General features: G+C 41.0%; 2 protein-coding genes across 18 annotated transcripts in view; one reads left to right on the top strand and one right to left on the bottom strand.

The window, feature by feature from the left end:
• CSPP1 (centrosome and spindle pole associated protein 1) overlaps positions 1 to 2978 on the bottom strand; it is a 60125-nt gene extending 57147 nt beyond the window's left edge. For 9 of the 17 annotated variants that reach the window (XM_048507467.1, XM_048507475.1, XM_048507474.1 and 6 more), the window contains exon 1: positions 700 to 993. In XM_048507467.1, the coding sequence (XP_048363424.1) occupies positions 700 to 741 (42 nt within the window). In that variant the 5' untranslated portion in view covers positions 742 to 993. Of the gene's footprint in view, positions 1 to 379; positions 506 to 699; positions 995 to 2960 lie in introns of those variants that run through there. The other 8 variants (XM_048507468.1, XM_048507469.1, XM_048507470.1 and 5 more) reach the window with 5 other exon arrangements.
• Positions 2979 to 3114: 136 nt separating this feature from the next.
• On the top strand, positions 3115 to 15161 carry COPS5 (COP9 signalosome subunit 5). The gene is made up of 8 exons (XM_048508254.1): positions 3115 to 3374; positions 4193 to 4427; positions 5878 to 6006; positions 7839 to 7904; positions 9437 to 9522; positions 10974 to 11085; positions 11547 to 11695; positions 14783 to 15161. The coding sequence occupies exons 1-8, from the start codon at positions 3223 to 3225 to the stop codon at positions 14865 to 14867; spliced, it is 1014 nt and encodes a 337-aa protein (XP_048364211.1). The 5' UTR covers positions 3115 to 3222; the 3' UTR covers positions 14868 to 15161.
• The last annotated feature ends 295 nt before the right edge of the window (positions 15162 to 15456 follow it).

Genomic DNA, 15456 nt, shown 5'->3' with positions numbered 1-15456 from the left:
ATAAATACACTACTAAGTAGTTGACAAGTTTTCATAGCTAGACTAGTTTCATGTAAACGATTAAAAATCATTAACAGATCAGATATTTCCATTTGTGGCCATGGAACTTTAACATTTGTTTCTTTTACCTACTTTGTTTACAAATATTTGATTTTGTTAAAATTTTATCCAGCCACACTAGAATTAGATCAATCAATCAACGATCTTTATTAGGCACAAGACTAGAATTAGATATAGAAACAGAACCCTCTTCCAAATCCAGACACCAATAGAGGCAGTTACAAAATACATAACATTTGGCGTGCGGGGGGAGGTGGAGCATAGAGGTCTGGGAGTCGAGCCCACGCACACTTGGCGCTGCGAAGATAGGGGGACTTACTTCCGAGTAAACAAAGCTAAGTTACGGCCGTTCGTTGTGGGAAATCCACAAGAAAAACAACAACAACAGCGGCTTGTCAAGGCGCTGGACTCTTCAAGAAGCGACACGGCGTTGTTAGGCAACCGAGTTACAACAAAAACTGGGACCTCGAAACCGCCTGTGCGCAAAACAACTTGGTCTTGTGCCCAGGAAACCTCCATGAGCGCAGAGTCGTTCCCCCCGCAACCAACAACTCCCTCCTCCCCCCGCAGCCTCTCCACGAAGACCGGCCTGCCCATCAAGTCTCCCGCGCGGCGCGGGGTCTCGAGTTGGCATCTTACCGTGGCCCAGGGGGGCAGCAACTCCTCGCGATGCGAGCCCATTCCTTTGAAAACAGATCGGCTTTATCCTTATGCACAAGCGCGCATTTTCCAGCCCACTCCAGAAAGGCAACCGGTGGGGCTGGGGACGAGGCGCTGCCGTCCACCGCTAGGGGCGGGGGCGAGGTGGGGGCTTTCTGGGACGGCTGCTATCCCTACACTAGCAAACCTACCACGGCTCTGCCTACAGGCCCAAGCAGCCGGCGGGTTGTCAAGCAACAACTCCCGCCGTTCTCTCAGCCGCTGACTAAAGCCCCTCCAGCGCCTCGAGGAGGAGCCAATTTAACGGTAACGGAGAGGCGGCACATGCAACGCCTCCCTCTGCCGCTGGGCGCGAAGATGGGCGTTTTGGAAGGGAAGAGGAACGTTTTTGCAAGTCCAGCGGCGTTCCCGCACACCCTATTTTTGATGAGTTGCAATCGTTATAACTGAACTCGTTTCCCGTTTTTATAAATGGATAACGAATTCATTTGTACCGATTGCAACTCGTCATAGTATGCTATGCGAATTCACATGACTATATTGTGAAGCGCCACCAATGTGTGTGAGATCTAATTGCGATTATTTAGACAATTTGTTAGATAACCCAGACCCCTCTTTCTGTGTAATGGTTGCAGATTTTCTTTTGCAACTAATACAGAGTCATTAGTATTTTTTAAAATATATTCTATGTATTATTTTATGCATTTTATACTGTTATGATTACATCTATTGTTATATTCATATTTTTTCCTTTTTCTGTTATTATTAGGCCAATAAAGGCTTACTGAAATAAAATAATAAAATAATTGAGTGGTGAAACACTCAGTTGTATTCTCCAGTGTCAAGTAAGCCACCAGGGTTAACATGCTCTGTGATCCCTTATAAGCTAAGCTTCAATGACTAAACAGAGGCTGTCATACTTTGGCCTCATTGGGAGAAGACAAAGAGTCCTGGAAATGTGGGAGGCGGCAGGAAAAGAGAAAGGCCCAACAAGAGATGGATCAGCTCAATAAAAATAGCTACAGCCCTCCCTTTGCAAAGTTATTAATGACAAGATATTTTGGAGGTCATTAATTCATAGGATCACCATAAGTCAAAAGCAACCCGGTGGCATTTAACACAAATACTTTATGGATAAATGCATTATGGTGCTGTTATGTTAAATATGAGAAATCCCCTCTAAATGAGGATCATCTGTTCAGGCTTTTCAAAGAACAGGGCTCAGCCCTGGAAAATGTGGTATGTAATGAAAAGGAAGTTCAAAAATTGTCTTCCATTGTAAAATTTCCAGGGGAATAATTCCAGAGAAGTAGCAGGGTTGGCCTACTGTGATAAAAGGTAAAGTAAAGTCCTGTAGCACATTGAAGACCAACAAAATTTAGGACACAGACTCCACACATATTATTCCATGTCTATTTATACTAGAATAAAATGTTGTTAGTCATTAGGGAGCCACAAGACCTGTGTTTATTTGAATTACAAAGGAGTAGCCTTGTCAGCTGCAGAAAACACTAAATGGCCTTATGGCATTTTAGAGAATACCAGGTTTATTCACTTAGCATTCACTTGGACGCCCACTGTTCCACATGGGTTCCCCTAAAAGAGCAAAATGATAGTGCCGTCCTAATCTGGTCTAGAATTCTATTCAAATCTATTCAATAGTACTTACTACCAGGAAAATGTTCTTAGAATTGCACTGTAAACCAGGAACCTGGTGGCACTTTAAAGATGCATGTAGCATATATTTAGTTGAAGTAGGCTGCAGTCTACAAACCTGTTACTCTTAAACTGCAATACAACTCAGACCTTTTTTGGGTGTTTTTTTTACACACATGCAAAACCTCTTTCCCACAACTGCTCAATCACTGAAACTCCACGCAAGAGAGACTTTCAAAGCAGACTCCTAATGAAGCCTAAATGGATAATCTTGTACATAGGGGATTTTGAAGAAGGTTGGGAATGTAGAGATAAAGCCCAGAGAAGCATCCATGTTGGAATCTCGTGGCACGTTAAAGCCTGACAAATCTTAACTCTTGCACCAACTACAATTCACTTCGTCAAATGCATAAGTTTTACAAACTTATTCGTCTGTTAAAAAGAGAGAGAAAACCCAGAATTGCACACCAGCAGAAAACATACGAACACCTGCGGTTTACAACTGAACAAGCTCCCGCTCCAAAGCAGAGAGATGCAAAGACCTCCAGCGATGCTGCTCTCCAATGGCGAGTTTCGCTTTTTACCGGAAGTTCAGACGGAATTTTTTTCCTGTGGCAGAAGCAGCCCTTTGGGTCGATCGTCCCTTCACTTTCCATTCGGGGAGGGGGTGGGATTAACGGAAGGCGTCACTGAGCGGGCGGAACCATTCGTGCACTCAACTCCTGTCCCCCACGCGACTTCCGGCGTCTTTGGTTCCGCGCTGTTGTCTAGGCCGGGAAGCTCAGACCGCGGCGCTTTTCGTGGGCGAGCGGAGCCTTCCTTGGCTCAGGCTGAGAAGCCGATGAGATGGCGGCTGCCGGCCCTTCTGGGAGCGGGATGGCTCAGAAGACATGGGAGCTGGCCAACAACATGCAGGAGGTGCAGAGCATTGATGAGATCTACAAATACGATCGCAAGCAGCAGCAGGAGATCTTGGCGGCCAAACCCTGGACGAAAGAGTGAGTATGTGGAGGGAAGGGAGGCTCGCCTGCGCTGGGTTTCCTGAGCCCCCAGATATACTTGGAACCGGGAATAGGAAAAACCTATTCCCCTCTGGAGCTTTGAACAGGTCGGTTGAAACAGTGTCAGGGGATCAGTAGTTCTGTCATTTACACAATTTGGACTGGGGTCTTAGCAGTAGTTTCAAAGAGAAGGATTCTACAGAGGAAGAAGTAACGAGCTTAGCAATTGTTTGAATGTCAAAGAAAGGGAGCGGGAATAAAGATGAACGCAGAAAAAAATAGAAGTGAAGGCTGAACCCAGGCTCTCATGTCATCATGTATCAACTATGAGCTCTTTACTTTGGTCACTGATAAGGAAAGTGGCATGTTTGTAAGTGAGATGTGTCTGTCTCAAAAGAACACATGCTGACAGCCAGTAAAAAGTCTTGTTGCCCCTTGTTACAAAGATTATGTTGAAAGAAATAGTTCACACTATAAATGCCTTTTCAGTTATTTTCTATACTTTTGTAAGCCTTGCTGCATCTTGTGTTCTTCTTCACATATCTGAAATCAATAATTTCATTGTTAAGGGGCCAGGGAAGTAAGGTGCAAGGGAACAGCATTTTGACCATGGGTTTCCTGTATCCATTTCCTCTGTACCATTCAGGCCAACGGTTAAATGAGTGATTTTGTTCTCTTGAAGATCAGGCTGAAGACACGCTATTTTATTCTGGAAGGCACACAGATCATAATGGTGCTTTGCATTTCCCTGATTTCGTTTACCTACCATAAAGCTAGAAGCAAAAATACTAATATTTATGATCTTTTAATTACAGCCACCACTATTTCAAGTACTGCAAAATCTCTGCCCTGGCCCTTCTGAAGATGGTTATGCATGCTAGGTCAGGAGGTAATTTGGAAGTGATGGGCCTAATGCTTGGGAAAGTGGATGGTGAAACTATGATAATCATGGACAGCTTCGCTTTACCTGTGGAAGGCACTGAAACGCGAGTGAATGCTCAGGCTGCTGCCTATGAATATATGGCTGCATATATAGAGAATGCAAAGCAGGTAAAAAAGAGAAAACCGGATTCTTGTTTAGTGGTTGAATAGTGATTATGGCTACTTGAAATTACACTGTGAATCAATGACAACTTGTGAACTATGCAGGTTGCCTGTGTTTGGGGACCCCACCCCTGGACTTCCTGCTCAGATGCAGAGAAATAGCAGGGAATGACCTACCAAGTCCCCAGGGGTGCGCAGGATGACAGCAAACAGTCTCAGCAGCATGAAGCAGCTTGCAGGGAGAAGCCCTGCCCTGGGCCAGTGGGTGCCCGGGTTCCAAGGGTCGCACAGCAGCAGAAGAGGCCTGGAAGATGGGCCAAATTGCGCCCAGGCATGGCCCAATGACACACCAGAAACCCAGGTCCTCAGCAAGAGACCTTGGTCAAGCCCACAAGCCTGACTGAGGTCTCTGCCTTCTGGGGCAGTAACAGAGAAGAGGCAGTGCTAGTCTGGTCAGAAAGGAAGGGCAGGAGCAATTGGACTGCATGATAGCCCTTGAAGGCTCTATTGCAGTGGTGGCGAACCTTTGGCACTCCAGATGTTATGGACTACAATTCCCATCAGCCCCTTCCAGCATGGCCAATTGGCCATGCTGGAAGGGGCTGATGGGAATTGTAGTCCATAACATCTGGAGTGCCAAAGGTTCGCCACCATGGCTCTATTGGAAGAGCCAGGGGGAAGGGCCAGGGGTGGAGCTCAGATTGGGGGGAGGAAATGAAAAGTGTGAGGGCCTGGATGGCCAAGGAGGATGATGCTATGGAGCTATGGCCCGATTGAGCACCTTTTAGCCTTGGAAAAGGGCCACTGAAGTGCAGCTGTGCCCAGGTGCCATGTCTGAGGCTGGAGGAAAGGCTCCTCAGACCCTGTGGAGGACACTCTGGATGGTGCTGGGGCTCAGTGACTCAACAGCCATGGAACCTATTCTTGGTCCCATTATACCATCAAGCTCAGTTGGAATCAAAGTGAATTTTGCAGAAGTGCTTTGGTTTTCATGCAAGACCTTTAATGTCTGTTGTAAGTGCTTTTGCTGTCTCTTTACATGTACTATTCCTACTGCTGTGTTTTTTCCATTTTAAGTGCATTGTTATTTATATGCTTCCTTTATTTATAACCTGCCTTTATCATTGTAAATCAAGGCAGACTGTTATTCTCATGTGTGTGAATAACTATCAAGAGTCTAGAAAACAGTAATGGTGAACACTTGCAGCATAATTTCTGCATTTGAAAACAGGACAGAGCCAGTGTTATCAGCCTTCTTTCTCTTCTGGTGGGTTTCCAAAAGCACCTGGCTGATTGTCTCTGTTATGGGGACCTTTTATCTGATCTAGCAGAATTTGTCTTTCATGATTTTTATTTTGAAATAGTGTCTGCAGTTTGCAGAGTGTCCAAAAGGGGGCAGTGATAGCATTGATTAAATTATTTTAACCATGAGCTTTCTCTTCCCAACTTTGTTTAGGTTGGCCGTTTAGAAAATGCAATTGGCTGGTACCATAGTCACCCTGGCTATGGGTGTTGGCTTTCAGGCATTGATGTCAGTACACAGATGCTTAATCAGCAATTTCAAGAACCGTTTGTGGCTGTAGTTGTAAGTATAGTATTGGAAGAAGCAATTGCACTAACAAAATATCAACTTTTATAATATCTGGCCTTGTATTGATGTGTACATATTGGATGCTTTTTTCCTCATTGTGGCTTTTGTAGATGAGTGCTAAAAGGCACTGTTTGTACAGAGTAATGATATTTCTAGTTGATAGATATAATTTCTCTTAATAACACACAAGCAAGCAGCTTGGAGCTCCACAGCACTCAATCTGGAAGAACTTGTTGCCCACAGAGCTGCACCAGCCTAAAGGTGGACAATAGCATGGTTGGGCATAGGTTAGGGGCATTCCCAGGGTTGGAGCTGACCTTAGCTTCCACAGGCCTTGTGGCCCTTGAACACCTTCAGAGCAGATCAATGACCTATGTCATGATAACACGTGGTGTAAGTAATTATTTCCTATGGAGAATTCAGGTGGCATCAGGGGATTTTGCCCCTCTGCTTGCTATGCTGCCCAAAGCTTCTTTGGAGGCCCTTTGCTGCACCGTTTCTGGCCGCTGTGGAGTGCCCCTCCCCCCCAATCTGGATTGTGCTGTATGTACAATAATAAAGCTGTCACCTAGCATATCTTTTCATTTTTTGATTTGCTGGCAGGTTGCTTAGTGTTACTCTATTTTTCTTTCTCCTTTATTTCCTCACACCATTTACCAGTACTTTCTCACACCATTCCTAAAGACAGTTTCTGAAAAATGTTAATTTATACCTTTGAAACTCCCCAATCTGCCTCATATTTTAGGAAACAACGTACCTTTAGAAGTGATAATTTTTCAGGGGGCAAGTACCAGAAAATTTTGCACCCACATGTCTGCATTTGCTGTGCTGCTTGCATTGCCCTTTCAAGGTTGCCTTTGTCTACCATAGAGAGTATGACTGTTTTCGGTGTAGAAGGCAAAGCCAAGAACGTTTCTGAGACATTTGTACATGCTTCATGCAATTGATTCCCCCTGGGAGAAACCAGCATGTTATATTCTGTTCCTGAAATTGGGAGAAACTGAAATAATTGTATAAGTGCAGAGAAGTACTCAATGCTATTTGTTCATGCTGATGTAAAATCTGTATCAAGTCAAACTTTCCTAACTTCGACTTAGGGAAAATAATGTTTTTAATTTATTGTATAGCGTATAGAAAACAGTGAATATTTAGTATCATGAAATATTTTAATTATTCTGTTTGTAATTATATTTGAAGCTCACGCAATTGGATTTTAGGTTACAGCCTAGAGGCAAAATTTATTCACCCAGTAATTCACATGTCCATGTGATACTACTATTGAGATCACCTTCATGAGAAAATCTTCTTTCAGAATGATTCTATGAGTAAATAATTTATTCAGAAAGATAACATCCAAAGAAAAATATTAGAAAATATTTCCAGGTTTCACATTTCTATTATATGATAAGTCGATACAGTGTTGGGTTGAACAGTGTCATAAATGTTCCTTCTAGCGCTCCATGAATTTGATACTCCACCAATGCAGTCTTAAGCAAAGTTGCCCCCTTCTAAGTCCTCTGAAGTCAGTGGGCATAGAAAGTGTGACTCTGCTTAAGACTGCGCTGTGGAGGCTATTTCTCCTCTTAGCTGTTTTGTAACATTTCTACTTAAGATTGCCAGTATCAGATGTTTTACTTGATACATGAATTGCTTGTTATGCTGCAGTGTTTGGGGCATCAGTCCACAGAAGAAAATGATGTGATAGGGAAGTGACTTCATGGCTTAAAAATAAATCTAGAATTCTGAAAATGGCATTGTTTCTTGTGCACAGCGACTTTGCATGGCAAGTTTCTTGTGTACAGTAACTGTCAAATTCATTTTTACAGATTGATCCAACAAGGACAATATCTGCAGGAAAAGTAAATCTGGGAGCTTTTAGGACATATCCTAAGGTAACGGGTTTATAGTATCAATATTATAAAGATATCATCACATTATTCCATTCACAACACTTCTAGTGGCACAGTGATATACCCCATCTGAAAGACTTATTTACTACAGTAGCAGTTTGTGGAATGAGTGTGATAGAACTCTGCTTAGGATGGCACTAATGATTTGATGATATCATACATGTAATTTGAATCTGGCACCTGTGCAGGTCAATCCCCCCACCCCACCCCGGGAATAGGGCCAGGGACAGTCAGGGAATATTTTTTTCTCTATTATATGGTCTTGTGTTGCCCCCCTCCCCTTTGCAGGGGCAGGCATATTTGCAGCAGCTGGTTGAACTCAGTTGGCAAGCTTAGAACTCCCTAACTTATTGCTGATTTGTAAGAGATTCATGCCCGTCCATCCTTTCTGACTCCATCTCTTAACATGTGTAGTGCTCAATTTCTCTTTCTTGATCCTGCAGTTTTGCCTTTTTATCTTGTGATCATGCACACTGACTTGTGTTCTTTCATCTTGCACTGGTTGTTAACTTTGCTATTAACTATAAAAACTGGGTCTTTTAAAATTCTTTCATAATTGTTTGTCATTTACCCTTCTATTCAGACACAGAGTTTCAAAGGTTAAAAATTTAAGTCATAATTCCTTCATGGGGTTTCCCAGTTATATTATGTTGATCACAACCTTTCCTAGAGGAGAAATAGCAGAAAACAAATGTTGAGATGTTGTAAAATCACAGCAAAAGAAAATCTAGAATTGCGGCCCTTAGAAGTTATTAAGTTTTGCCAGCAAAATGGGAATCAAGCTCAAGAATATTTGTGTGCATTTCTAAAATCTTTCTAAATCAGCACATGGGAAGGGTTAAGATGCTTAACTGAGAAGAGAGGTATGTTTCTATCAACCTGCCACCCTTATCTATATGTTGCAGCCAACCCTCCCTCACCCTTCCATAAGCAGAAGGCATTTGTCTCCCAAGAAAGGGGGTGGGGGAGTTTCTACAAATGCTTTCTTTCCATTGCATCATCCCATTCACTACTGTTCCCAACAGTCCTTGGCCCTACTGGAACAGATGTTTTTTTGTGTGGGGGTGTATAGGAAATTACCCCAAGAACTGGAGATGGTATAGATCGAATCTGCAAGGAGAGTTCTGCTTGTAGTTCTCTGGATTCCAGACTGTGTCTTAATATTACTTGTACTGAAGAGTTTGAAAACAGACACATCATGTGAAACAGTTCTTGTACTGAAGGAAGTCAGTTTATGGCTGTGCTTTCCAACAAGAAAATAGTATGTACTTTCGTCAAACAAGTGCAAACATAGATATCAGTCATTAATTTCTGAACCTAAACAATACAACTAGTTTTTCCATACATTTCTAAACTTCTGCCTGAAATTGTTTTTGTTCAGACTAGACATATAAAATATTGGTGCAGAAAAAAATGGTTCAGATTAGACAATTGAAACATTGGTGCACAACTTTAGAAATTATGAATCATGTGTCATTTAACTCAAGTTTCATATTTCTTTCTCTATTATTCAGGGCTACAAGCCTCCTGATGAGGGCCCTTCTGAATATCAAACTATCCCACTTAATAAAATAGAAGACTTTGGAGTACACTGTAAACAGTAAGGACATTTTTGTGATTCAGAGATTTCAGAATGATCTCCACTTCAGAAAAGGGAGGGGGAAAAAGGTCTTGAAATTATCTAAGGCTAACATTTGATTTTGTGTGTTTGGGTTTTATTTTGAGAAGGGCTTTTTAATATGCCCTACTCTGTGGTCCCCTGGAAAGGTTATAATGATATTTCAGTGTCACTTTCCATAATAAATCAATAGCAATATTTTCTTTGGGGTATGAGACTATTGAAGAGCACTTAATGAATCTGACTGTGACCACTTTTATAAACTTGATGCAAAAAGAGCAATGTTATCAATTTTCTTTTTATCCCATTCTTTCTCTCACCCCCACACCCTTTGGCCTGGCTCTTTTGTTTGTCTTTGCTCTGCATGAACTTTTTGTATCCCTAAAATCGTATTATTCCTTCTCCCAGATACTGTCTCTGTTTGGTAAAACAGGAGTCAATCATTTTATTGTATTTATTTCTTCATATGATATGAGTTGCTTTGAAGACCTGATTAATGAATCATCAGAAAAGAAACTTTAAAAAAAAGGATGAGTCCTTTTCCAGGGAAATTTAATACCTATCTAAATGTTAATATATATTTGATTTAACCTAATACAACTGTCCTAGTAGCATCTAAAACAGGAATCCCCAATACTGTGTCATCCACCGAAATATTTTCTGGTGCCCACCAAATGTTTCTAGAAAGTGGATAAGGCCTGGAGGGGTTTTTCCTCAGCAAAGCATTTGATTGGCCATTGGAGAATTGACTACCTGTGTAGGTTTTTTAAATTGTTCCTGTGGCAGCAACTGCCTCTGTATCACAAGGTTCTTCACTATGTGGCCGAAGGTATGCTGTAACAACCAATTTGTGACTGACTCCACCTCCTGTGGCAGCCATTTTGTGCCCATGTCCACCACACTTCATCAGAATTCAAAGGTCCCTGCAGGCTCAAAAAGGTTAAGGACATCTGATCTAAAAGATGGCAAATGACAAACAGGATACTCTGCAACAACAACAACAAAAACCACACACACCGAGCAATCCTAACTTACATTAATTGGCATGAAATGGCCCTCTAAACCAGTGGTTCTCAACCTTCCTAGTGCAGTGACCCTTTAATACAGTTCCTCATGTTGTGGTGACCCCCAACCCTAACATTTATCCATTTTACAGATGGAGAACACCGATGCAGAGAGTCTTAGGCGACCCCTGTGAAAGGGTCGTTTGACCCCCAAAGGGGTCGCGACCCACAGATTGAGAACCACTGCTCTGAACAGTACCACAGTTGACTATTCCTTAGGTCATTTACTTAAACAAAATGGTAGTATTGCTTTTTTTTTTTTGGTCATGCTGGTGCCTTGAGTCTTCATAGGAGGTTTTTTGAAATGTAGCATCTTCATTTAAGTGACTAACTTTGACAAGGTATTTTATGTATTCTGTTATGAAACAGGTATTATGCTTTAGAAGTCTCCTATTTTAAATCCTCTTTGGATCGGAAGTTGCTGGAGCTTCTGTGGAACAAATATTGGGTGAACACTCTTAGTTCATCCAGTTTGCTCACTGTGAGTATCTTTGTGAATTTGGAGGTTGACCCAAAACTAATGCACAACTTTTGTATAGGCAGGAAGATCAAAGGTTAAGTGAGGAAGCTTGGTACAATCAGGGAGCAAAGTATAAAAAGGTCTGGGCTGTCATTAAAAAAAAATGTACAGTATTCATGTAGCAAGACAATCCTGTTGTCTCCCAGTGTTGGTGATTAGTTACCTGCTTGATACGTTTCCCTTAAAAGATCTTAGCTCTGTCAAGTGTGGCTTTTAACATTTATGTGGTTCACATAGTTGTTAAGAGGTCTCGCTATCCTTAGAATCAAGTTTCCATTTCCTGTAGTAAACAGTAGTTGGGTTCAGGAACAAATCACAGCCTATCATTTTGTAAAGATATTTTCATTGGGTTACTGCTCAGCATATATTGTTCCAAATAATGGCAAGTAATATATACAATGTTAAATATCTTCCAAATGCAGAATGCTGACTACACCACCGGGCAAGTTTTTGATCTATCTGAAAAACTAGAGCAGTCAGAAGCACAGCTAGGCCGAGGAAGCTTCATGTTGGGTTTAGAGTCTCATGACAGAAAGTCAGAGGACAAACTAGCTAAAGCAACAAGAGACAGGTAAGATTAACTCTGTTCTAGTGTTTGTTGGAAGAAAAAAGAATTTTGTCAGAGTAAGTTTTGCAGTACAGATGTTTGTAACAAATGTCTTAGAACTGGTAAGGCTACCATCTTTGAATAGGAAGATAAAAGTAACTGTTTTATTGGCACTGTGATTACCGAAAAAAATTACTTAATGACTAAATATATAGCCCTTGGATTTGAGTCTTGTGGTTTCTTCCCAAATCTCAATTTCTACTTGTGTGAGTTACCACAGTCGTTTTTTTTTTTGCTTTCAGAACTCCTGTGTAATATTACCTCACATTTTCACAATCTTTCCAGATCACTGTTATGATATAAGATAGCTAAATATTAATACAGACTAACACAGTGACCAGGATCTAAAGAGACCCAAGAACTTCCTATGTGCACCAGGTCAGAGCTGATTTTTCCATTCCAGTAGCCATCCCTTGGACTTCATGCACTGCTGCTCTGGTGGATCTCTTCAGTTTTTATGTGGAAGCACATGAGATTGTAGCTGGAATAAAAGAACTGAAAGGCCACTACCTGTACACATTCAGAACACCGTCCCCACTAGTCTGAATCTTGGCTTTTATGAATCATGAGTTACGATTATCACAAACTGTGATAATTGTTTTATATAGGTGGTAGGAATTGTTTCCAGCAATTGATTGTAGCGGTATTTCCAAGAGGATTTTTAGTGCAGATTGTTGCATCAGCTTGTCTTGTTTGTTGCAATTTTAAATGCCCTTCATGCAGAGATCTCAGAGTGGGCCCCTTCTCTGGGCTTAAAAGTATAAATGTTTTTTTAAAGCCTTTGAAACCTCCTCCTTTCCCACTCACCATTTCCTATGCAGATTACTTTACTATATTTACTCAAAAGGAAGGTGACCCTGAACTTAAGGTGATTCCCCTAAAAAAATTTTTATACACCCAGATTTTTTTAACCAAACAAAAGTATGACTTGTAGGCGAATGTAAGATGCCTTCCTTTGGTTTTTGATGGTATATCGGAAAAAACAACAGACTTGCACTAAAAACTGTACTTTAAAAGTATAAAATAAAGTACACAATCAAGGCAAAATTTCAAAACTCAAAAAAGGAGGGGGGAAAATAGTAATGGCATTCAAGTCCAGGAAAACATCCATATTCAGGATAGGGTCATATAGGAGCACACAATTAAAGTCCATGTTGAGATTTATAGGATTAAAATCAGCATCCAGGAACAAAGTGGGAATCAGTACAAATTTTTAATCATGCTGGAAATGTGGTGGATCCCTACCAACAGCCTAGCTGCTATATAACTCCAGCTCCCTCCCTCTAGCCTGCGAAACAGAGTTGTTCCACCAGGTTTTGGGGGGGGGGTGGCCACGTTTCCTCCCCTGCTATTCCCCCCCACATGAATATACCATCTTAATGGCCACTATTTACTGTGCCTGGCCCCCTTCCAGTGAGTTTGAGATTTTCTGGGTTGCCATCCAATGTTAGGTTTTTGCTTTGCTGGTTTGTTGTTTGTATTTTATCTTGCTATCGTTTTTTAATGTTAACTATGATTTTAATTGTTTTGTTCTTGAACACTGCCCAGAGCTCTCTGGGGGTGGGCGGTATAATAAATCAAATAAATAATAATAACTGCCCAGTTGATATCCTTCAGTTAAGCTCTGTTCCTTGTGCTTCTGCATTCAGAGATAGAGTGGATGTCAACCAGAAACAGGATCCTTCCCCACCCACCCCTCTTGGTGCCTACTTTATTTTCAGGGGCCAGGCCAAAACACTTTTCTTCATTCAGGCTTTAACTGAGGGGAGCCAACTTTTTAGCTGGTTTGTAGTGTGATTCTAGTCAAGGTAATTTTATTTTCTACCTTGGCTTGCTTTTAGTGATGTTTTTTCTTGTTTATGGCTTGGTTGTTTTATGTTTTTTTACTGTTACGGTTTCTTTATATTGATTTTTACTGTTCATTTTGTTTTATTATTGTGAGCCTTCTTGAGCAGAGCTGTGGAAGCAGCATACAGATTTTCTAAATACATTTTAAAAAATTGAATGCTGGTCCTCATCTACTCATTACTGACTCAACAGAACTAGTTAAAGTGCTCTCTGCTATCTCTGGAGTTGATGAAAAGGTAAAATAATTGTCTTCAGTATACTGATGGAATTTCTCTCTAAACCTCTAGAAAAGTTCTCCCAGTTGTTTTGTGGGAGAGTTAAATGGCAAAGGGGAAAGCAGAGCACCAAAGCACTCAGTAGCACAAGCTCGAAGAGACACTGTAAAAATTCTCCAACCATATCTTCAAGTAACCATAGGAGTAGGAGTATACAGCCAGTTATTAAACAGTCCAGAAGAACTGATGGTTCATATTATCAAAAGCTGCAGCCAGCAAGTTCCAGAGGAATAACCAGTTTTCACTGCCTTTGTTTAACTCCTGGTAAAAGTAACTAGCAGTACATTTTCACCTTTCTAAGCCCACATGGATTTAGGAGGGTAACTCTGTTTAGGTTTGTACTGTCAATTTTAGGACCATAGTCAAAGATGGACTTCAGTGGATCCAAATAATTAGTATTGTTGAACCAAAACTAAAATTAAGCACTCACTTCACACTTGCCTGTGGTCATAAATGCTCCCATACTTCTATCACTCACCAGAATATGCAAAACAGTAATGTTCTGAGGTCATTTTTATGAAGAGATCAGAACTTTAGCAGGATGGTATACTTCAAGAGGGTCCCTTTATAAATGGAATGGGATTGTAGTTTATTGCAAGGATGATTCTAGCTATTCTGAACTGTAGCATTGAAGTATCATGCAATATGGTCAGTTTCAGTGAGAAAGAGCTATAATAATGCTGGCACTGTCAAATGCATATTGTCTAAAACTGGACACTTGAATCCGAAGAGTTCTTGGATTTACAAAGGAAATAACTCCCTGACAGTTGACTGACTAAATTATTTTCCTTGCCTCTTCACAGATGGACAGATGGAAAATTCATGGGGTTATGGGCACCGTGTGCTTCTAAGGCAGTTGAATAACGTGCAGTGCAGTGACAGAACTGCATTTAGCCATCAGTTATTTATGCTTTTCTTTTTTCCTCAGCTGCAAGACCACCATAGAAGCGATACATGGATTGATGTCTCAGGTTATTAAGGATAAACTTTTTAATCAAATTAACATTGCGTGAAGAACATCACCGACTGATATGCATCTTTAAGGTAGAGGAAAACATACCTACTTGGACTCTGTTCTGTTTGGAACTGAAGGCAGAATGGAAATCTTCAGTTAATTTGTAGTACTTTAAATCATCTCTACCGCATCCTTGCCCAGTTTCAAGAACAGTATTCTGCAATTTATTGTAACTGTTCTTTACCATAGTTTTGGTTGTTGCTTCAAGAGAACAGTAAATGTGACTCACCGAATGATGAAGCTTTAGAATTTATCTCTTTGTCAATCTGCAATAAAGACATCTTAAACATGACCAGATGCTTTTTTAATTTTACTTTGCCTAAATTTATCTCTGAATTTCATCATTCTTCCTCCCCTTTTTCTTAGTCGGTTCTCAAGCCAGAAACCGTAAATCGTTTTAGAATGAGGCCTATTGGCCGATTTAGTTAGTATGGAAAATACTTCATAATCTCTCTTCCATCCATAATCTGTTTTTTCTCTATCATGCCATGACTTTAAAAAAAAGTAATTAGGAAAGGGATCTCTTCCTCAAGCGACTGAAGAACATACTTCCCTAATACAAGATGAAATCCACTTTATTCTATTCC

Source organism: Sphaerodactylus townsendi, linkage group LG09 (assembly GCF_021028975.2).
Source record: "Sphaerodactylus townsendi isolate TG3544 linkage group LG09, MPM_Stown_v2.3, whole genome shotgun sequence".
NCBI lineage: Eukaryota > Metazoa > Chordata > Lepidosauria > Squamata > Sphaerodactylidae > Sphaerodactylus > Sphaerodactylus townsendi.
This window is presented reverse-complemented; position numbering and strand designations above follow the sequence as displayed.

Excerpts from the sequence above, each read along its gene's own strand:
- COPS5 (XM_048508254.1), top strand. The coding sequence starts at position 3,223 with ATGGCGGCTGCCGGCCCTTCTGGGAGCGGGATGGCTCAGAAGACATGG. Across the intron at positions 3,375-4,192 it reads GCCAAACCCTGGACGAAAGA|CCACCACTATTTCAAGTACT; the intron begins GTGAGTATGTGG and ends TTTTAATTACAG. Across the intron at positions 11,696-14,782 it reads GCTAAAGCAACAAGAGACAG|CTGCAAGACCACCATAGAAG; the intron begins GTAAGATTAACT and ends TTTTTTCCTCAG.